Raw genomic sequence first — 24,285 nt, 5'->3', positions numbered from 1 at the left:
CCCCTTCTGGGGGAGGCGGCAGGCGGCGGCAGTCAGCAGCGCAGGAGCCATGGCAATGGCCGCCTCCATACCACCCAACCATTGTGCGCCTGCACCTGCACATTCATATGCATGCTCACATATGCATGCTGTCCATGCGCATGCACATGCACATGCCAACCTCACTGTAGTTGGGGTTGCCAACAGAGGAGTTGAGAACCGCTAGTCTAAATAAAAGCAGTAAGGCAACCTGGGAGGAGTTGTTGTTAAGAGTTATGGACCAATCAGGTCCATCATTGGCACTTGTAGGCCTCTGATTGACCATCCACCCACTGATTGCCCAATCCCTCCCCTTACAGTCTTCCCACAATTCTGCAGCTTCTCAGCAGTCTCTGGCTCCTCTGATACCTCTCCTGAGGTGAGTGAGCTGCCAGGGGTGCCTGGGGGCTCTTTGGATTCACACTCCTGAGGCAATGACTCCTGCCTACAGAGCTTAGAGAAGCCAGCCTGTGTCTTTTCTGAGAGGGAGCGCACACGCCCCCCCCTCCTGTGGACCATGGGGCACATGGGTCTCTAGGCTGTCCCTCCCACACTCCTAACATGGGGGCTGCCAGCACCTGCCTCCAAAGCCAAATGGCCCTGGCCTAAACTGCAAACAGAGGGGAGGGCAAGGGGGGAATGCCAAGGAAAGGGGAGGGCTCCCTAGGATTACAGCTCCAGACTAAAGAGATCAGTTCCCCTAGAGAAAAAATGGATGTTTTGAAGGGAGAACACTCTGGTACTGTAATTGGGAATATCAGTCTCTAGGTGAGACCTGGGGATCTCCTGGAATTACAGCCAGACTTAAGACATCTCCTAGAGCAGCGATCCCCAACCTCTGGTCCGGAGACCAGGACCGGTCCGTGGATCAGTTGGTACCGAGGAGGGCCCAGCTCCTCCTCGTCTTCCTCCCCGGCTGCTGCCTTGGGGGCTGCTGTGCCACTCTGCCGCCGGCTCACCCTTGGTGCTCTCGAGCGGCTGCCATGGCTGGGGCTCTCCCCTCAGCGTGGCACTGCGCAGTGGCTGCTGGCAGCGCCCCCCCAGAGGGCAGCTGGAAAGCAGGCAGACGAGGGGCTCAGGCGGTGGTGGCCCTCAGCAAAAGACTACCCCCCCCCCCGGGGCTCAGGAAAATTGTCAAGCGTTGACCGGTCCCCGGTGATAAAAAAGTTGGGGACCACTGTCCTAGAGAAAATGGATGTTTTGAAGGGTGAACTCTCTGGTACTGTAATTGGGGAAGCCAGCCTGCTGCTTACCTAGCCCCCATCGGCACAGTCCTGGGTGAGTGGCAGGCAGCTTGCAAGCATTTTCCACCTGCGGTCTGGGCTGCCCTTCGTGTTTGTTTCCTTGCTCATGTCTGATGGGGATCACAGACAGATGGGGGAGGCTAGGGTTTCTGCTCCATGTTGCCCAGAGCACCCCTGGAGATCCATCCCTTCCTGCAGGCTGTTCTGCCCAATTTCCTTCCATTACAAAGATAAGAGCGCTTCCTATCGTTGCCTTGGGAACATGCTGGCATCATGTGGGGATCCACCCATGGCTTAGTGGAAAATGAAGTTGAAGTCAATCCCAAGATTATTTCGGGGTGCATCCTTGCCTCAGTGTCTTCCTGGGTGTTCTAGGACAGGCATGGCCAAACTGTGGCTCCCCAGGTGTCTGTGGACTACAATTACCATGATCCCCTGCCAGTAGTTCAAATACGGTGGCCTCAAAACTGGAGAGCTCTCTCAGCCCCACCTCCCTCACCGGGTGTCTGTTATGGGGAGAGGAAGGCCTCCCCCAAAACCAACCTGCCTTCCACTTGCATCCCCCCCACAACCAAGCTCACCTGCAACGCAGCTAATGTGGCCAGGCCCCGGATCCCTTTCTCTAACAAAATGCTGCCATGGCCTCCAAGACAGGCACCTTGGCAGCTGCACGCCGGCCTGCCCTGCTGTCCCCCTCTCTGCAAATGCCCTCCCCACCACCCTCTGCCATCCAGCCCCTTTGAAGCTAGCAAACATTCCCATCCAGTCTTCCCTACTACACTTTCTTCATACCCATTTCACCACCACCACACCCCTATTTGCAACCATACCACCAGAACCCTCCCACAAAACACCCCTTCATCCCCATGCCCTTACATGCAGTACAACCCTCCCTTTCCTCTTCCCACCATCAACCTCTTGTGCCCGTTATATTCCTGGATACAACGGGCTTTACCCCTAGTGTCCTTTATAAACTATGAATAAATGGAACGTAGTGTCACCAGTACAGCACACTGATGCTTCTGTACTTTTATTTTCTCTTTCCCTACAGGCATCTATACGTTTCTTTCCAGCAGCTTAAGGTCATTGGAAGAAAAAGACCATATTCATCGTGTGCTAGATAAAATCACTGACACTTTGACCCATTTGATGGCCAAATCAGGTCTCTCTCTGCAGCAACAGCATAGACGTTTGGCTCAGCTTCTCCTCATTCTTTCCCACTTTAGGCACATGAGGTAAGGAAATATGCAGGAAATGTTTTATAAAGAAAATTTCATAATATGTCACAACAAATGTCAGATCTTGACTTTCACCATTTATTTAGTATTACTGAACAACAGGAGTAGGTTGAGTGCTTAGTTTCAAGCAGGCTTGTAAAACCTGAGGGCCATTAAATTCAGCACAGCCTGCACACTCCATACTGTGGCCTGCAAAGAGAAGTTGCCACATCCTTGTGATAATTGCTGGTGAGTTTTGTGAATATCTGAAAAGCACTGGTGAACCTTGGCAGTAACGTTAACGGTGAATAGACCGTTATTCAGAAGGAATTATTAGCTGTTTTAGCAAAAAAATTATCATTTTGCATAATTAGGAAATTATGACACAGCTTTGTCTGAGGAAAAGTGTCTGCACTCAAGAGTTCATGCCTTGAATAAATCCTTGTTGGTCTTAAAGGTACTACTGGAATCAAATTTTGGTGAATATACCAAGTGTGAGTCCAGAAAAGCTAGAAGAGATAAGAATGCCTTCTTAAATGAATAGTGCAGACAAATAGAAGAAAACGATAGAATGGGGAGGACCAGAGATCTTTTCACGAAAATTGGAAATATGAAGAGAACGTTTCATGCAAAGATGGGTATGATTAGGGACCTCACAGAAGCAGAAGAGAATTAAAAAGGTGGCAAAATTATACAGAGGAACTATACAAGAGCGAGCTTAACATCCCTGATAACCACAATGGGGTAGTTACTGACCTGGAGCCAGACCTGGAATGTGAAAGTCAAATGGGCCTTAGGAAGTCTGATCAACAATCAAGATAGTGGTGGTGACAGCATTCCAGTTGAACTATTCAAAATCTTAAAAGACGATGCAGTAAAAGTGCTACACTCAATATGCCAGCAAATTTGGAAAACTCTACAATGGCCACAGGATTGGAAAAGGTCAGTTTACATTCCAATCCCAAAGAAGGGCAATGCCAAAGAATGTTCAAACTACCACACCATTGCACTCATTTCTCATGCTAGCAAAGTTATGGTCAAAATTTTATTAGCTAGGCTCCAGCAATATGTGGACTGAGAACTTCCAGAAGTACAGACAGGATTTCAAAGAGGCAGAGGAACTAGAGATCAAATTGCCAACATACACTGGATCATGGAGAAAGCTAGGGAGTTCCAGAAGAACATCTACCTCTGCTTCATTGACTATGCTAAAGCCTTTGATTGTGTGGAGCACAACAAATTGTGGCAAGTTCTTAAAGAGATGGGAATACCAGAGCATCTTATTTGTCTCTTGAGAAACTTATATGCAGGTCAAGAAGCAACAGTGAGAATTGAACATGGAATCATTGATTGGTTCAAAATTGAGAAAGGAGTTCGGCAAGGCTGTATACTGTCGCCTTGCCTATTTTTATCTACTCAGAAAGGCGGGATTAGAGGAGTCACAAATTGGGATCAAGATTGCAAATTTAGACAGCATCCTAAAAAGCAGAGACATCACCCTGCCAACAAAAGTGCGTTTAGTCAAGGCTATGGTATTCCCAGTTGCAATGTATGGCTGCGAAAGTTGGACCATAAGGAAGACCGAGCGTCAAAGAATTGAGGCTTTTGAACTCTGGTGCTGGAGAAGACTCTTGAGAGTCCCTTGGACTGCAAGGCAAACAAACCAGTCAGTCCTAGAGGAGATCAGCCCTGACTGCTCATTAGAAGGCCAGATCCTGAAGATGAAACTCAAATACTTTGGCCACCTCAGGAGAAGGAAGGACTCCCTGGAGAAGAGCCTAATGCTGGGAGCGATCGAGGGCAAAAGAAGAAGGGGACGACAGAGAATGAGGTGGCTGGCTGGAGTCACTGAAGCAGTTGGTGCAAACTTAAATGGACTCTGGGGAATGGTAGAGGACAGGAAGGACTGGAGGATCATTGTCCATGGGGTCGCGATGGGTCAGACACGACTTCGCACCTAACAACAACAAAAACAACAAGTGTGAGTCCAGTGGCACCATTAAGACCAACAAAGTTTCATTTAAGGTATACCGACCCTTCTTCAGATACCCACCTGTAGTTAACTGAATGTTGACACTGGAAGAGCTGTGGCCAAGCAGGTGTTCTGAGGAAGGACCTTGATATGCTTCAGACCTTGGAAAGCTGCTGCTGATCATAGTGGATAAGACAGAGGCAGATTGAAATGGCTGAAGAGTGAGGAAGCACACAATTGACTTGTACTTTTAGTTACAAGGATGTGGTAGCTTCTCTTTGAAGACCACAGTATGGAGTATGCATGCTGTGCTGAATTTAATGGCCCACAGGTTTGACAGGCCTGCTTGAAACTGGGCACTTAGCATAGTCCTGTTGTTCAGTAAAACTAACATTTACAAAACTGTCTGCTTCATTTCTCAGTGTTTGTTCATTTTTATTACTTTTTCATCTTGCCCTTAATCCAAGGAGTTCAGGATGACACATGTTGTTTTCCCTTTCTCCATCACAATCATTCTGTGAGGTATGTTAGATGGATTAGCTCAAAGTCAGCTAGTGAATTTTCATGGCAGAGGAAGGATTCTCCAGGTAGAGTCCAGTGTTCTAACATCTACGTCCCATGGCTCTTCCCTGTTTCATCCTTTGCTTGTTTGCCTTTACATATTTATTCCAGGCATTGGTATTTTGGTCTCAGGAACCATGCTTCAGAGTCCCCAAGTTACTGTACATTTCTACTATCACAGCACAATTCAGTTTTCTTCTGGGTATGCAAACAGCCCATTTTCAAAACAAAAGTTTTGAAATTGTGCTGGTATTTTAAAATTGAAGCAGGGAAGGAGAAGGCAAATGAAAATTGGGACTTCCAGGTCAAAACTGGGACTTTCCAAGTCACAAACAGCTCTTTGTAGTTGTAAATACTGAGCAGTGCCATACAGAAATGACACACCCACAGAGAGACGTAAATTATAGCAATAGCCTATTGGAGGCCATGGCTCAGTGGTAGAGCATCTGCTGGGCATGCAGAAAATGTCAGGTTCCATGCTTGGCATCTTCAGTTAAAAAGTTATATGAACGATGCCCTGCTAGTCTGAGTAGACAATACTGACATTGATGGGCCTGTGGTCTGGTTCCATAGGAGGCAGCTTCATGTGTTCCTATGTGTGAGCCCACGAGGCAGACTGCTTCACTGTGTTTAGCTGGCTGGGTCAGTCCTAGTGACTAGGACTTCTCTGTGCAATGGGATCTAATTGTGTTTCTGTTTTCAATGTGACTCTACAGCAATAAGGGAATGGAGCACCTCTACAACATGAAGTGCAAGAATGTGGTCCCTCTTTATGATTTATTGCTGGAGATGCTAGATGCCCACCGTCTGCATGCTCGTGCCACACGGAGCACACCCCAGGGAGAAGAAGAGCCTATGAACCAACTGGCAACCACATCCACTTCAACACATTCCTTACAGCCCTGCTATGTGAACAAAATGGAAGATGAGAATGAGCAGCAAGCAATATGAGAGTCCCCATTTCAAACAGCCTATAGGTTTCTGAGAATCCCATCAGAAAGCTGCCTACTTCAGGTGTAGCTGAACTGGTACCATGTGTGTAAGCACTCCAATGCTCACCAGTCACCAGTGATCCCCAAAACATTCCTTACTGAGATCCTTAGTGGAAGAACATTTATCTTTCTGGATAGACTGTAAGGATTCAAAGGTAATCCTCAGTGCCGGTTGTATGGTGACACTTGGTAAACTCACTCAAGAGGATTCCTGTGGCAGAATGAGAATTCAGGTGCCAATGACCATTTCCTTTCACTCACCTGGGCAAAGATCCCAGCTGAGTTTTGAGTAGGTGATGTTTACATGTAAAGTTTATTGGCTGATGGTGAACCTCAAGAATTCTGCACCAGATGTTGAAAATAATCTTTCACGACCCCACCCCATATATTTAGCATTTCCTTCCGGCTTTCTCTTCATTTACAAATTAACTCAAAATACAGCGAGATTAATTTTATCTTGTCAGGGAAACTGTTTATGACAACTAGAAATCCCTCAGAGTAACAAAGGGTACGAGATGCAGTGGTACCCCCAATTCTTTGTCTTGACATTACAGAGCTTATCCCAGTCGAGATGGAGGAGGCGGTTTTATGCTCACGTGAGAAATGATCTGTTAGAGCAGATCCAGCTCTCTACAAAACAAATGGATATATTTACTACTATCACAGCCTGATCCAAATTAAAGGATTTCAGTATAAGACTACCATTTTGGTAGTTATCTGGGAATTACCTCTGCGCTGACAATTAAAGGAGCTAATAGCCAGTGGCTGGGATTTGAGTACAAAACACTTGCATATCACCCTGAATGCCTTTGGGTGGAAATAATTCATTTATATAAACTAATAGACAGATATAGTCCAGTTCATGCACTACCTGAGAGAGAGATGTGGTGTTTTTCTGTGGCTATATCCCAAGATCAGTGGCATAGATTTGTGTGTGTGGAAAGGAAAATCACATAAGTTCTCACATCAGGGCTCCTGGCCCTCAGGGAGGTATTTTCTCTTGTAACTCAACCCTTCACTTGGTTCTGCCAAGATTAGATTGGCAATACAGCAGCATGGGGTACAGTCATGGGGTGCACATTTCCTCTTTGGTTGTGGTATGAACTGGGCTTTAAAAAAAAGAAAGAAAAAAAAGATTACATTTTTACTACTGCTCTGTTTCAGCCATTGTGGATCTGTTCAGTTCAATCAATGCTGCACAAGTCGAAAATAGTTTAGACCAGTGGTCCCCAACCCCCGGTGTGGAGACCAGTTCCGGTCCATAGATCAGTTGGTACCGGGCTGCAGCTCCTCCTCGTCCTCCTCCCCGGCTGCTGCCTCAGGGGCTTCCCTGCCACTCTGCTGCCGGCTCAGCTTTGGTGTTCTCCAGCGGCCGCTATGGCTGGGGCTCCCCCTAAGCATGGGGCTGCGCAGCTGTTGCTGGCAGCACCCCCCAGTGGGTGGCGGGAAGTTAGGGGCGCTGGCAGGAAAGCAAGTGGAGCAGGGGCTCAGGCTCAGGCGGCGACGTCCGTCAGCAAAAGACAACCCCCCTCCCGGGCTTCAGTAAAATTGTCAGGCATTGACTGGTCCCTGGTGATAAAAAGGTTGGGGACCACTGGTTTAGACCCTTTCAGTAATGCAAGTGATGCTCCTGTTTGTATTGTATGCTCTCTATGTACAAAAATGCCACTGAACTCTGTTGGGAAACCACTTGCAGATAGGAGGAGCAAAGAGTTAAGGGCACTTGGTATTGCACTGCACCAGAGGTCACAGTCTGCCTCACCAGAGCAGTAAGCACACATGGAGGGAGGCAGAAAGGACTGCAATATGCAAGTGACCTCTTGCTGCTTTCCTTATATATTGGCCCTACCCTTTGCCAAAAACCTGCAAAAAGCAGTGAAGCACTAATATTGTGAATTGTTTTCATCTCGTCTTAATTTAACTATGCTCTCACCAATGCCTCTATCTCAAGCTTTGTTTCCAGTGGCCTTGCTTTTTATTAATGCAGAAAAATATTTGTCTCTCCATGCATTCAATATATTTTTAAAGGGTTCTGCTCTGAAATTACCCAAAAACTATTGGGGGCTACTAAGTGCCTTGTCTAAAATTGCCACATATTTATTTTCAAGAACTTGTGTTGCAATTTATTTCTGTTATACTGATACAGCCATGTATATGGTATCGCATAAGCAAGAAATAAACATTGATATGGGTCCCACAATTAAGATAAGAACCCAGTACTGTCCATTTTAATGCGTAGAAGACCAGATACAATTTAATGCCCCTATTTGTACAGTGGGATACTTATAGCTATTTCCCCATATGAACTATGCTGCAAGAGCTTCTCTGTTGTCTTTAATGGAACAGGCTAATCCCGCTGAAGGGAATCAGAAGGTTCAATACCTAGTAGCTGTACCTCCATTAAAGGGGTGGGGAAAACATTTCCAGGCACAAGAGTTCCCTGTGTTCATTACAACCAACAAAGCTCTATGGGGGGGGGGGTGTACAACAGAAGTAAACTGTCATTGATCAACATACATAGCAACTGCTGTAGTTCTCCCAAACAACAGCCGAAATTATTTAAATAGATCTGATTTGGATAATTTACAATGCATGAATTTTAACAGACCCAGTGAAATCACTGGCATATGAAATAACACAGGCAAGTTTGGTGGGTGGGAAACAGCTTTATCAAAAACAACAACAGCAACAACAACCCTGCGGCCTCCATCTTTCGCTTTAGCCCTTAAATATATATATTTGACAAGTCCAGGTTGGGATTCCAAGGGAGTAATGTGCTGCTTTCTGTTAAGGAAACATGCTGTATGTCAATATATTGCTCATTTATGGACAGCATCATTTTATCATTGTTACTGAAAGCACCTTAAACAATGTGTGCGCATGTATGCATATAAATACATACATGCCAAGCTCACCTGTCAGACAACTGAATGTATCTGTTCTGTTTACCCAGTCAAGAGACTAGAACACAAAGTCACATTGCATCTTTTCAGCTCCTTCTCTCGTATGCAATCATGTGTGCCTAAGGCTTAGCGATTGTTAGGAACTCCTGTTTCATTCAGATTTTTATGCTGATGATAGTAAAGCCAGCACTAACTTGGACAGCCAAGTGCCAAATACAAGGAGGCTGTCCTTTAACAGAGGAAGGACACGTGAGGCAGCTAACTATGCTTTTAACCAAAACATTAGAAACATTGTCCATGAATACTATCTAAGGGGTCAAGGCTTGTTCCTTTGGGAGGTTTATACTTAAATTTAAGACAATAAGTGAAACACCATAGAAGTATAGGAAATGATATATGACTATGTGCCAGATCAGAATGATCTCATTCACTTGCCTTACCTAATGTTCGTGAAGAGACTTAACTGTAGCGAACAAGAAGGGATGCAATGGAAGCAATTTCCCCCTCTTTGCGGGAGAAGTCTTATGATCCTCACTGGATAACAAAGCCATTCTTGCAGTCAGTGTGACTTTGGACACCTTTGCTCAGGCAAACCTACCCATGTGGACAGTCACCATCAACCATCCTCCTCTACTGTATGGCAGGGAAATGCTTTTCTGGAGGCCCAGCCCACTGCCTTATGCTGCTAGACTCTGCTGCTTTGCCTTCTGCATGATGATGGACCAAGTGCAGGACCGTGTGTGGAGCAGAACAGGCACCATTCAGCACCGTGGCTCTTCCAGACTGGCAAGCCATGTCTTGATGCACCGGTGGGTTTGCTTTTGCAGCTTATTGCAGGGATGAATGCCCACCCACATCAGTGTATCGTGTAGTACTGACTGCACACGGTGCTCTTCTGTGTGTTGCATCTCCAGAGTGAGTCTGTTATGGAAAAGCAGGAATGACTGTTGCAGCTGCCTGACACTTCGGCGCATGATGGCCTTTGCCATTGCAAAGTTGATCAAAGGATTAGTTTAGTCTCAAAACATTTGCAACAAGGATAGCTCCATTCAAGTATAAAGGCAAAGTTATTGCCTATTTATCTTAACATACTCCTAACATTCCAGGCCAGGAAACAGAGCTATTTGCCTCATTTTCCTAGACAATTTCCATTAACCAGTAAGAAGTTCTCTTCCTGCATGTAACTATATACCCACTCTTGCTCCACTGAAAATCAGCTGGCCCTGACCTAGCTATAATCATACACAACTAGTCTAAATAATTCCAGAGGTAGAGCCTTGTTAGACTAGTGCAGCCAGCATGACAAATTTATTGTGGCATAAACTCTGGTGAGGCAAAATCTTCATCAGATGTGTGCAGAACAAACAGCTCTTAATGGGATGCAAATTCCCATCCTCATCCAAGGGTGCATACAGCCAGTGTAGTGGGGCCAAGATAAGCATCAGAAATATATATATATATATACACACACATCTCTCTCTCTTCGTTTATGTTCTTAGGACAGACAGCTGCTTCTGAGCTCCCCTGATGGATCTGGATGCTAATGTCTGCTATAGCTTTTTATAAGTCTTTATTGTACACAAACGTTTTCAAATCTACTGCTTTTAACACCAAGTTAGGAGCCACCTTTAAACCAAGTGGAGTTTTGGACTCTTGCAGAGTAGGTCAGATTAATTAACTACACTTCAAGCTAGCTATTCTGAAAGCTCTTTTCGAATGTACCTTGGCTTTGTGAAGCGAGTCTTCATAGCTGAAGTGAGTGCTAAGTGAAGACTTGATGTTAATGCAGTGTTTTTAAGCTACCAGTCCTCCCATGTACAACATACTTAAAGTGGAATCGTGACAAAAAAGGTGGGGTACTACAAAAAAAAGTTACATCTTAATTCAAGAATGGATGTATTTATGTCCTAAATGTTGTTTTGTGTGCAATCATTGCCTTGGGAGGGATATTTCAATTTTGCACTGTCCTAAAAGAATTTCTTAAAAAGTCTAATCTTTGTTTGCATTCAAACGTGCCTAAACTTATATGCTGCCGTGCCGCAAGCCTGTCTTTAGTGGGAATGCTGCCCTGCTGTGCACTTTTTAAAAAATGCAATGTACTCCACAGACAATCTTGAAGTGCCCATCTAAAATGATAAAAGGATGCTAGTCAGAGAGTAAACCTACCAAGCCACTTTATGCCACCTCATTGTACAGATTTTTTTAAATGAAGCTTTTTTGTGCACTACATTACCCTTTCATTGTAAAACGTTCCCTTTATTATGAGACTCATGTGCCATAATGTATTTGGTGAATTGTTCTGCTCTTTTGCTTGGGCATATAATAATGTAATTGACATCTCTATTTTGTTAGGTATTACTTTGTTTAATGAAAAGAAAGGTGAAAAAACCCTTTCCTCTTTTATGCACCTTTAAAAGAATGTTACATACAGCTTCAGAAAAAAATCAGTAGGATACCTGATCTGTGCAACATTTTTTCAGCTTTGATGTGAAAATAAATTGGTGAACCACAGCACGTCTCACTTGGTCTATGTTAAAATATTAGTAAGAAATATTACCTTAAACACAATTCTGACTTGATAATCAGATATATATTTTTTTTCTTTAAGACCATTTATGCACTGGGAACTTTACTGCCCCAACTCCTGTGCAGGAGCACAAATCGGTGGCAGATGAGGTGCACCAGTCCAAATGCTCCCCTGTGCGCGTGCAGGAAGAAGTGGGGTAACCTGCCACAACTTAAAACTCCAGCCTGTAGCCCAGCATGAAACCTTTAGTGTGTAAACGGTCTTGGAGTGTGGAATAATAGAAATTAGAATCATAGAGTTGGAAGTCCAGAATTCACAACTACCTGCCCACCCACAGTGACCTCAATTCCATGTCCACATGATTCCCCCCCCCCTCGAACCTCCCCCCCAGAATCCCTGGGCAGTCTGGCCTGGAGGAAATTTGCCTCCTGACTCTAAAGTGGCAATCAGCATTTCCCTATGCAAGAGAGGGCCACAAGAGCTGACAGATACAATCCCTTCTTCCCACCCACTTACTATCTGCTAAATTCACAGAAGCAACATTTCTGTCAGATGGCTATGTAGCCTCTGCTTTAAAACTTCCAAAGAAGAACAAATCACCACCTCCCAAGGAAGCCTGTTCCACTGAGGAACTCCCCTCAGGAATTTCTTCCATATGTTTAGCTTTAAATTATTTTGAATTAATTTAATCCCATTGGTTCTGGTCCGACCCTCTAGAGCAACAATAAACAACTCTTCTCCATCGTCTATGTGACAGCCCTTCAAGTACTTGAAGATGACTATCAGATCACCTCTTAGTCATCTTTACTCCAGTCTAAACAGACCAAGCTCCCTCAACCTTTCCCATAAGACTTGATCTCCAAACCCCTCACCATAATTGTAGCCCTCCTCTGGACATGCTCCAGTTTGTCTATATCCTTGTTCAATTGTGGTGCCCAAAACTGAACACAGTATCCTAAGTGATGTCTACCCAGAGCAGAGTAAAGCCATACCATCTCTTTGAATGATCAGGACACTATTTATTTTGCTACAGCCCAAAATCCCATTTGCCTTTTTAGCCATTGAGTCACAGTGCTGGCTCATGTTCAATACATTGGTCCATTCCGCATGACTTCAGTGTTGCAAAAGGCTTCCAAATTGTAAACGCTACTAATTTGCAGTTATGCGCGACGTCGCACACAATCTACCACACTCCTGAAACAGTCCCACAAAAAGTGATTCATTGTAGCACTTAAAGAGAAATCCAGAAAAGTGGATTCACCCTCCGAAAAGCGCTACGCTCTTGCAAACAATCTGCAACAGTAGCAAAAAAGACCTGTGCGTTCCCATTGTTGCGGTTCCAGCCAAGTCCCTCCCCCTGGCTCTCTCCTCCGAACTTCCGGTGAAGCAATCACCATTTTTTTTTCTTGGAGCGAGCAGAAAGCAACGAACCGGCGAGCCTTCATTCACCCAGCAAGGCTTCTCCGGCTACAGTCCCTCCACAGAACCGCTGTAAATCTTCCCTAAGTCACCAAGCACAACACAGCCCCGTTTGCAAGTTCCCTTTATTTTTGGCTGAAGATCGAGCCCGTGCCCGGGGGGGGGGTATTTTTCTTTTCACTCGGGGGAGCATGGTAACGATGACTCGCCAGCTCACACACCAGCTGCCGGCTAGATGGGTCTCTATATTAGGAGGAATCAAGGAATCAAGGCATATTCGTTGCAACGTGTGTTTTTCTTTTTTTTAAAAACCCTGTTCTTAAAGGGAAAGGGGCTTTTCGGGAGCATGATAACAGCCACCCATTGGCTGTTCGTTTGATTGACGGCTAGGGGCAGGACAAAGCACAGAAAAAATCGCCTCCTGTATAGCGAATTTTGCGAGACTGGAAACCTGTGTGAAATGATTGAAACGTTACTGGATTCCACTACAAAGGCAAGTATGCATAACGCCAAATTGCACTATTAAAAATAGCGTTTCCGCTTTCAGGAACCAATTGGCAACATTGGTCCTTGTGCGGAATGGGTGATTGTCTACTAAGACCCCTCAGTCCTTTCCACACATACTACTGCCAATACAGGTCTCCCCCATTTGATTTTTCCTACCTAAATGTAGAACTTTTCTTTTATCACTATTGAAATTAATCTTATTAATTTTAGCCCAGTTTTTCAGTCTGTCAAGATCATACTGTATCCTAATTCTGTCTTCTGCTGTGTTTGCTATTCCTCCCAGTTTAGTATCATCTGCAAATTTAATAAGCATTCCCTCATCCAAATCATTTATAAATATGTTGAACAACTCAGGGCCTGGGACCGATCCCTGAGGCACTCCACTTGCCACGCCTCTCCAAGAGGATGATGAACCAGTTATTGATCCACCTAACAGTAATAGGATCCATACCACATTTTACCAACTTGTCAACAAGAATATCATGTGGAACCTTATCAAAAGAGTTACTGAAATTGAGAAACTATATCCATAGCATTCCCCTGATCTGACATAATTTGTTGTTAAGAATGACGTGACGTAGTAATCAAAGCTCTAGCTGCTCAAGGACCAACTTTTTAATGATTTGTTCTAAAATTTTGCCAGTTATAGAAGTCAGGTTGATGAATTGATAGTTACATGGGTCCCCCTTTCCCCCCTTCTTCAAGATGGGGACAACATTTGCCCACCTCCAATTTTCTGGTACTTCACCTGTTCTCTAAGAATTGTCAAAAATAATGGACAGAGTTTCAGAAATTATATCTGCAAGTTCTTTTAGTACCATTGTATGCAATTCATCTGGTCCAGAGGACTTAGTTTCATTTAAAGAAACTAGGTGTTTATGGACTAGCCCTACAGTGATCCTAGGCTGCAACTCCCATCCCTCTTCATGTAATATGATCTTGCCACATTAAGCATGATTTCTCTCACAAGAGAAGACTGAGGAGAAGTCGGTATTGAGCAGTTCAGCCCTCTTTTCATCACCTGTTACAATTTCATTTTCTTTTCCCCACAATGGTCCTACCATATCCTTACTTTTTCTTACTTTTAACATAGCTAAAGAACCCTTTTTTTGTTGTGTTTAGCATTTCTCACTAGCCTAAACTCATACTGAGCTTTAGCTTTTCTAACACTCTCCTTACAAGCATTGGTTATTTGTTTATATTCATCCATGGTTATAATGCTCTCCTTCCATTTCCTAAATGAGCCTTTTTTATTAGTCAGATCTTTTGAAAGCTGTTTATGGAACCACCCTGGCTTCTTTAGGCTCCTCCCATTTTTCCTTCTCAAAGAAATTGTCTGTGATTATGCCTTCAATATTTCACTTTTAAGAAACAACCCTCCCTCTTGAAGTCCCCTCTTCTTAAGTTTTTTGGGCCATAAGATTCTACCCAACATAACTTTAAGTTTGTTAAAATTTGCTTTCCTGAAGTCCAGCCTATATATCTGACTATGTACAGTTTTTCTCTTCCCCAAGATTGTAAACTCCAAAATCACATCATCATTACTAGAAAATGTACCCTCAACATTCAACTAATTAATTAGTTCCTCACTATTGATGAGAATAAGATGAGCAGATTGTCCCACTTTTGGAGGGACATCTGGGGGCACCTGGCAAATTGTACTTACGTTGCAAGTAAAAAATATATATTACAATTTTATTTTTGCTTTCTATGCATTCTATGAAAACTTTTGTTGCTCTATATAGACCAATTTTTTAATGAAGAACCCCCCCCCCCGTCTCGCTTTCCGAATGTTAACATCTGGTCACCGTAGATGAGAATTAAATCTAAAATGGCAGGCCCCTAGTTGCCCACTCCACCTTCTGGGAAATCTAGTTGTCAGCAAGACAAGTCAAGAACTCATTGGACTTTTCATTTTTAGCAGAGTCGGTTTTCCAATAGATATTTTCCAATAGATATCACCCATGACCACTGTGTCCTACTGCTTTGAGAACTTTGTAATCTGGTCGAGGAGTATCTCATCCAAGTCCTCTGTCTGGCCTGGTGGTCTATAGCAGGCCCTTACAATAATATCACTATTATTTCCAACTCCTTTTATTTTTACCCAAGGACTCTCAACTGAACTTCCATGCTCAGATATTTGTACATCTTCACAAGTATACACATTCATAACATATACTGCTACTCCTCCCCCTTCTTCATTTGCCTATCCCTTTTTGTAGGAGGAGGAGGAGTTGGTTCTTATATGCTGCTTTTCTCTACCTGAAAGAGTCTCAAAGCGGCTTACAATCTCCTTCCCTTTCCTCTCCCTAGAACAGACACCCTGTGAGGTAGGTGAGGCTGAGAGAGCCCTGATATCACTGCTCAGTCAGAACAGCTTTATCAGTGCTGTGGCGAGCCCAAGGTCAACCAGCTGGTTGCATGTGGGGGAGTGCAGAATCAACCACCTAATGCAATCAGCTGCAGTCATTTACCAACCAGGCAATTAACAGACAAAACAACACTTATTCAAACAGCCCCCAGTCTCCTGCAAGTTATATAGCCTCACACACACATACACAAAGAACATAAAGGAGAAGTACTCACTACTTTAGCAGCTCACTACCTGGGTACTCCTCCTTCCCTGGCCCAGAAAAATACATGATATTAAAGAAAGAAAGAAAGAAAGAAAGAAAGAAAGAAAGAAAGAAAGAAAGAAAGAAAGAAAGAAAGAAAGAAAGAAAGAAAGAAAGAAAGAAAGAAAGAAAGAAAGAAAGAAAGAAAGAAAGAAAGAAAGAAAGAAAGAAAGAAAGAAAGAAAGAATTTCACAGGGGTTATTATGCAGTTGACTCTGAAAAGGACTTGAAGATTATTCCTTAATTTATGTGGAAAGCAGTGTGACATTTTGTCAGATAAACACCCCAATTCCAGTCATGAGCTGGGAAGTCAATATTCAAAACAGCAGCATACAAAGATTTCCCAGTTGTAAAGTATATGCAGTTGTGTCAAACAGGGATGCCACTTGTAGCCAATGAGATGTGCACAATCTTTTAAACTTTTAAAAGCAATTTTGTATTCCTTGTGAATGCGACTGAGGACATGGTTTTTAAACCACCGTAATTAAAAATTACTAATCCTTTTAGGAGAACAGATAAATTTGCTTCAGAATCTACACCTGTCCCTAAGCTACTTGATGACTGTTTTGCCTTTCTAGGAAGAGGCGGAATGACTGAAACTATTCTGATATCTGTGAATATTTAATGCTAGTAAATATCTACTTTAGAAAACAAACTTCCATACAGTCTGCAATCTGTTTGTTTTTTTTGCTTTAGCACTTTCTGCTTCAACTTTCGCCTGAATAGTCATTTCAAGTTTTTGCTGTTTTCTGCCAGTAATGCTGTGATACTGGCATACCTCAAAGTGTTAATGTTCCTTCCACCAGTTTTCACTTTTTCATCTAAATCATCATTGTAATAATTGTATCCAGTTTTCCTTATGGTGTGTTCTGTATGGACACTGAAGCATTAGAAAGATAAAACATCATTTTCTGACACCATTGCTGATTGGGAACCAATTTGAAAGTGTAGCAAATGTAAAATTAGATAGTCTAGCAAATGTACCACCTGAGAATCTACAGCAATGTCAAACTCAAGAATCCACACCAATATACAACTCAAGAACCACCCAAAGCAGCCCAAATAGCAATCCTGTGGAAGACTAGCAAATGTAAAATCAAAATAATCCAGCAAATGTACATCCTATGACTTTTATGTTAAACCTGAAAAAGTAAACTTGACATGCAGCAACCTGAGCAAAGAATACAACTTTGCAAGGTCAACAAAAATAATTTAAAAGGATATAATCTAAGACAAATCAACCTGACAAGTTGATACAAAACCCGGGAAGACATAGACAGAGTGCGAGGGGGGGGGGCAGAAAACACCATCCTGGTTAATCCTGATTTTTCCTGTGAAGTTTTTTGAACTCATTTACTGGTATCTTGGAAAATCCCAAAGATGTTCTTTATATATTTAAATAAATACCACAAAGGCACTTCCATTCATGAAAAAGAAATGAAATCATAAACTTTTAATACTCAAATTCCACACATATGTAAACAGGAATCAGAAATATGCAAATATAAAATAAAATTGAAGTATTGTTTCCATGGCAACAAAAATCCCTTAGCTGTAACCTGGCTACCTGAGTAGTTCATCTTCAGCTTCATCACCTGTATCTTCATGATGTACTTCAGCATCTCATCCTTTTGGAAAATTTGTCTGGCAATTTGTTGACTCAAACACATTGTTCTTTTCTACTCAGGTAGAAATGCATTACTTTCAAAATTAACCTGTTGACAACAAAAGTCATAAAGGTTTAAGCCTGTCTGGAAGTCTAGGAACAGCTTTGCTGAAAGAGTAAAATTACTTGCTGATTACAGCCCACTCAGGGTGTTTTACATTTTAGTCACCATTCTTTACTGTGACATTCTGCTGACACATCTACAGATGATTGTGCAGCTGTCAAGCATGGGGGGCTTGACAAATTAGCAGGTAGAACTTTATTACTCATTTTGTCTCATAGGAAGCTTCCCTCTGCTGTAAAAACTCACCCTTCAATGAACTCTCATATTCATTTAAAAACCATTTTCATCCTTGGGGTGACTTTAAAACCAAAATTCATTGCATTGCAGTGTTTTGAAACTGCCAGTTTTGTGACATTTTATCCGAGTTCTCTGCCATCTGTCCACATCACATCCCAGATAGATGGTACTTGCAGTTTTCTCTTCTCACGTGAGTTAAGAGACACCACTGCATAGTCCTGGCAGCAGCCTTCAGGCTTCCAGGAAAAAGCCAAATCAATAGTAGCCTGAAAGCCAATGGAAACGCCACAAAGCAAGCTTTCAAGTTCATCAGAAGACTCATCAGGCCATACATTGTCAAGCAAAGACAAACAAAGCCAGAAACAAAGGGTGAGGGCACACTTGCTAGGTCGTGAGCAACACAGAAAAACCAGAAAGAGCTTCCTAAGATATACATGGGTCCCCGGATGGATCAAATAATGCCACCCCAGGTCATTTCAGGTCAGGAAAATGGTGCATGGGGAAAACTGCTCCTCCATGTTCTGTGATCCTACTTCCCCTAGGGCACCACACACCTCGGAAATGGAGAAGAACTCACAATTCATAGTAGACTTTCGCTATTGAAGTAAAGACCCAGGACTCAACCTTGTATGTTGCGTCATGTGTATATTTGGCCTACTAAAGCTAACAAAATTTTATTCCAGCATGATTTTTTGCTTACCAGAACCAAATTATGATTTTAAAAAACCCAACACACACAGGGCTAAGAGGCTATGAAATTTAGGAACTACATTACAGAATGTATTTTGAAAAAAATCTTGAAAATACAGAGACCATCCACCAGTTACACTAGCCTTGTTATAATAAGTGGGAAGTCTCAGGTTTTACTAAAATACACCATGAAGCTGCCTTATACTTAATCAGGTCCTTGGGCCATCAAGATCAGGATTGTCTACCAACCTTGGCAGTCACTCTTCAGAGATTCAGGTCTTTCACAGTGCCTAGTAGTTGAAAGGTACCTCAAGGGTCATCTAGTCCACCCCCCTGCAGAGTGCAGGAGATTCACAACCACCTCCAATCAGCATAACCAGGCAGCTGGTTTCTGTTAATCAGTAAAAACCTAATTACAGTGTATTCCATGACTATGTGGATTATTTACAATAAAATAGAAGACTGAAGAATGTCTAGTGCTCTAGGTCAGGGGTAGTCACCCTGTGGTCCTCCAGATGTCCATGGACTACAATTTGCGTTTGCTGGCAGGGGCTCATGGGAATTGTAGTCCATGAACATCTGGAGTACCACTGGTTGACTACCCTTGCTCTAGGTGAATGTTCTAGGTATACAAACTAATTTGGCAGAACGGCAGGAACAGCTAGGAAACCCCAGGGCACAGTCCACTCCACAGGATAGGGAAGGAGACCTCTGAGATGACACTAACTTCTAGAAAGACAGAGTTGAAAGAAGTGCTTGGAGAAAAATATAGTACTAAGAGCACAAGAATGATGCACATTAGGTTTGTCTCAGAAAGAAAGAGAACAAGTCTGAGTATCCCCTGGAAAGAAAATATACAAGTGCAAATTTTGTTATGGTGTCCTATATAGATACTGATAGAAAGCCTGCTGCAGGCTTTTCTGCACTGCGGGGGGGGGGGGCACAAGATAGGGATGAGAAGACTGTACGGAATGGCACAAGTTACCTTCGTAGAGTGTTGTTTATTTTGTTTCCTATCTCTAAAACAATGAATTGTTTCTCAGAATGTCTTCTAACAGTTTCATCCCTTGAGAATATGCTGTACATGTTTACTGCATATGTCACTAAACATACAAATTAAGGTGCTCTTTTCTGCTTGAGTAAAATGCCTATTTATTCTTGCTTTGTGTTTGTGGCAGAACAGGAACCTAGATTTGTGGTAGTTTGATTTTTGTTGACAATGCCTGGTGGGATGTACGAACCCTGCATGCCTTTACATGAATGCTATGTCTGTGGTTTTAACTCTGAGTCTTGCCCATGGATCAGATTGGCATCTTCTGTCTGACTTCTCTCATTACCCCATGCCAGAGGGGTCAAGTCATGCATCACTCCAGGAGAAGGAGAGGGAAGTAGGCACGCTGACTCGCAAATTGAAACTGATTTCCCGGGTAGATGCTTGTTTGGCATACATGTTGGCCCATTATGGGCCAAACAATGCCTTGTCCTTAGAGAGATCCTTCTGCCTTTATAAGCTGTAAACTGCCCCCTCAGTGGGAGGTGTCTGACTGCTAACAATATTGGTTGAAACTTCCCTACATGCATACGGCAGCAGTGGATGGGCTCCTGAATTACATCTGATTCCCCAAATGAAAAACATTCAGATATATCCTAGGGGTGAAAAGGACATTCTTGGTATGGCAATTCCTTAACTGATTAGATCCCATCAATCACATTGCTCTCTCTGTCTGCCACTGAGGCCCAGTTGCTACTCAGCCCATCTGGCATTTTTCAGGCTCTTCCTTGATTTTAATAAGCCAAACAAAATAGTGGTAATAAGTCAAGTAAAATAACACAGACCACTCCAATACTCCCAAGATTTCTTTTCACTCTGAACAAGAGCCATTTTGTACAATTCAGATGTTTATCTGTTTTTAATCCACAACAGAGCTCTGCCTCTAACTCTATGGGTATTTATTTCCTTTATCTCTTTGAAGTAGTTTAATTTAGAAGATCTTTAGCATTCCAAACAGATTGCATTTCTTAGATCTTCATGAACATATTTCAATAAGAATCACTAGTGGAGAAAGATTAGACTAGGGGCAAAGCCCGTTGTATCCAAGAACAGTGGGAAGAGGAAGGGGAGGAGTTGTCCGGTCTGTAAGGGCATGGGGTTGAATGTGTGTGTTGTGTGGGAGGTTGTGGTGGCATGGTGGCAAATGAGGCCATGGGTGTGGAGATATGAGTGTCAAGAACCTGTGGTGTGGAATGTTGGTTGAGTGTGGGGGAGGACTGACCTTTGGGGATTTTGACATAGTGGTTACAGATGAGCTTTCAGAGCCATGTCCTCAGATATGTGAAGGGAAAATCAGACTGGAGACTCTTCTTAGGGGAAGATTACATGGCAACCAATTCCCCCCAGTTCTGCATCATTTCCCTTCTTGTGTGAATTAGGCCACATTCACCGAAATGCCCCTCTGGCCTAATACACATGGGATAGTCACAGTACACAGGTGTCCACCCTGTTCCTTCTGTCTCCCATGTTTTCACTGTTGGTAAAATCTTATGTGCCCACATGCTTCTTTCATGGTTGCTCCTTAGAACAACGGATTTTTGTACCCTATTGCTTACTACCCAAAGGAGTCTCAAAGCGGTTTACAAACACCTTTTCCATTCATCTCTCCACAATAGTCAACCTGTGAGGTATGTGAGAGATCTGAGAGAACTGGGAATGGGCTGCAGTGACCCAGCAGGCCTCAGGTGTTTCAAAACATTTTCCAATCGTCTTCCCTTTCTCTCCCCATAGCAGACTCCACATGAGGGAGGTGGAGTAGCGAGCCTCACAGGGAAGCTGGCAACCCTAAGAGGAAGACTCTCTGTGCACAGCAGTCTTGACCTTAGTAAGTTTTTTTATACTGTTTTTTTATTTGCCAGGCCAAGGTTATTTGCCAGGCCAATAAGTCATTTCAGTTACTATGTGTCTCCAGACATTTACTTGTTCTCTATTTACAGTTTCAGGCTGTAAATATTTATTTAGATCTTCCTGCACTTTCCAGACTCACAGGACTGATGCTGGTCTGCCTGTCTGCACCCCAGAATACAAACAGTTGCTGGTAAAGGCTGGCCATAACCCATAGGCCAGGAGGGACACTCCTGCACCACTCCCTCCCACCTGCAGGCAAAAATGGTTCATTTGAAGGCTGGACTCTGAGGCATTGTATGATTTTGAAGTCCCACCTCCAAACCTCCAGGAATATTTCCAACCCAGGGGTAGCTAACCTACAGGTGTGGCCTGGAGAGCTCCTGGAATTACAGCTCACCTGCAGAGTATAAAGATCAGCTCCCCAGGCAGAAAGGGCTACTTTGGACAGGGTTGTGGTAGAGAAGAAACATTTAAGGCTTCCCACACAGGTTGTTGTTGAATTGAAAGACTTGAGGCCTACTGCACAGGGTTGTTGTGCAGATGAAACAGGAGACAAAAGAGCCAGTTTCCTCTGCAGAATAACACTGTGCAGTGGCCTCAAATCTGCAGAGAATTGCAAAGAAGAAAGACACATGGCTTGGCTGTGTCTAACCTCCGGGCAGAGCAGTATTTTAAGTGAAAAGGGGCTTTTCTGTGTCCTCCGTGTCAGGCAACTGTTTGGCAGAAGGGGGAAGTCCCCCTCCCCTCAAAAGGAATGCCTTCAGGCTCCCCTGCGTTGCTCTTGGAAAGGCCTCCTTCCCTCAGTCAGGGCCTGTCAGAGGCTCCTTCGCAGCAGGCCTGAAGTGGGGGAGGGGGAGCACTCTGTCCAAGCCTCTGTTCTCATCCCCCTTGGCAGCTCTACTGACCTCCTCTCCCTGCGGTGGTCAGGAGCAGACTGGCAGCCAGACTGGGCTGGGTGAATGGAATTTTGGTCTGTCCTGGTGAGGGGCCAATAGGAAGGCGCTTTGCGTGCCTCCCCATTGGCTGCTTGGCCCTGGATGGACACTCGTGGCTTCGCAGCTCCTGATTGGGCCCTCTGAGTTTTTATCCTGGACAGGGCCCGCCCTAACTCCTCCCCAGGTGGCCCTACCCTTTTATTTAATACCACTCCCGATTTCCTCATGGCATTCTCAGGTAAATGCTACTATCAGAAGATCTGAAGGGAGGCCCCATTTATTCAGAACTGGACCTCCTTCCTTACGGCTTCCTCTGACTGAAAATGGTGTATTATCCATGGTAGGAAACATTGCAAAAATACGGCAAAAGACATTTTTAAAGATATCTGCATGTGGAGCTGGCTTTGCCATGGAAAAGCCACTGTAATATTTTTGATTCTGCATGGCATTCCCCCCCTCACAGCAGCCACTGCGTCATTTCAGAACAGTATTTAAAACTAGCTTTACAATGAATTTTCTTTTACAACAGTCATGAAAATGCCTCTTGTCTCTTGTCCACCAATGGGGGCTTGAGGAGCCTATGTTCAATGCAGACCCTCCCACCTTTGCTATCACAACATTACACCAGTAGGGTGTAATTAATTTATTCATTCCCTCAGAGGCATTTGCTAGCTTTTCAATTCATTCTATACAAGGAACAGCATACTTCTGAGGGTGAAAGGTTGTAGTGCTTTTGAAAGGCTGTGCCCCCCGAAATTTCTTGTTGAGGTTTCCATGTCCATGAACTACAATTCCCATAAGGCTTTGCCAGTAGAATGTGCCAGAGTGGTGGTCATGTGACATTGCAGCTAACCATGGCCAGCCAATCAGCGTCTAGCACAGTGGAGGAATTGCCCCCACCCACCATTTGCTGTCATAAGTCCGTCTTTCAAATGCAGAAAAACCTGACCATTAAAAAAAATAAAGATTGAAAAGGGTCAGTATGCTGACTCCAGTGAAAACCTTTTACATGCATAATAGCTCCAAGAGATCAGCGAGTGTATGCAGCGAGTTTTAGCTTTCACCTTGGCTGCTTTGTGGTGGAACTGCTCCTTCAACACCAACTCCCTCCATTGAACATGTCCAAGCGGCCTACAGTGGTGGCACTCACTCTGTGGCTCACAGAAAGCCGCATTTGCAATCACCATCATCCAAAAGTGCCACTTGACTACTGTATGCACATTGTGCCACCCTACCATAACTATTAATATTAAATATGTAATTATGACCTTTTTAAGCATCAAGATTATTCCTGAGCATGCAAGTTTGCCTTTCCCTGCTGCTGCTGAACCTCAGCCAGCCCTTGCGTGTCCGGAATGAGGGGAAGGGCTTCCCTGGCTGCCTTCACACTTCACACTTTCTCCGGTGAGATGGTCAAGCTGGTCATGGAGCAAGGGCAGTAAAGCCACCACTGCCATCAGCTTGCTGTTTTTCTAAGTGGGTGCTGACACTGTGGAGGTTCTAGTGGTGCTCTCTCTTCTCTGGAGGCACCTTGCTGTCTTCCCAGCTGCTGCCTAGCTGCCACAATGGGAGTGCAGAGGCTACCAGGAAGGGTAGGGACTTGCTGGAGATGATTTATTTCCATCCCTGGCATGAGGCCCACATCTGAGGGAGGCTTGCAGTTTACCTGCCCTCTAATCCCTTTGGCATCTGCTGTTGCAAGGAGGGACCCACCTGCTAACCACAGTCTTTACAGGGAAATGGCCTTTCGTGAAACATCAAAACAGGTCCCTCCCACCTGTCATCAGACATGGAGTTATAGGCATCTGCCTCTGGACAC

The 24,285-nt window shown here is 43.9% G+C and overlaps 1 protein-coding gene across 8 annotated transcripts in view; it reads left to right on the top strand.

The window, feature by feature from the left end:
• The window catches only part of ESR1 (estrogen receptor 1), a 284,464-nt gene extending 273,046 nt beyond the window's left edge, over positions 1–11,418 (top strand). For all 8 annotated transcript variants that reach the window (XM_077349643.1, XM_077349653.1, XM_077349603.1 and 5 more), the window contains 2 exons: positions 2,314–2,497; positions 5,729–11,418. In XM_077349643.1, coding sequence (XP_077205758.1) covers positions 2,314–2,497; positions 5,729–5,963 — 419 coding nt within the window. In that variant the 3' untranslated portion in view covers positions 5,964–11,418. The remainder of the gene's footprint in view (positions 1–2,313; positions 2,498–5,728) is intronic.
• Positions 11,419–24,285: the final 12,867 nt, after the last annotated feature.

This window comes from Paroedura picta, chromosome 1 (genome assembly GCF_049243985.1).
Source record: "Paroedura picta isolate Pp20150507F chromosome 1, Ppicta_v3.0, whole genome shotgun sequence".
NCBI classification, from domain to species: domain Eukaryota; kingdom Metazoa; phylum Chordata; class Lepidosauria; order Squamata; family Gekkonidae; genus Paroedura; species Paroedura picta.
Note: the sequence above shows the minus strand (reverse complement) of the source record. Positions and strands in the feature narration are given on the sequence as shown.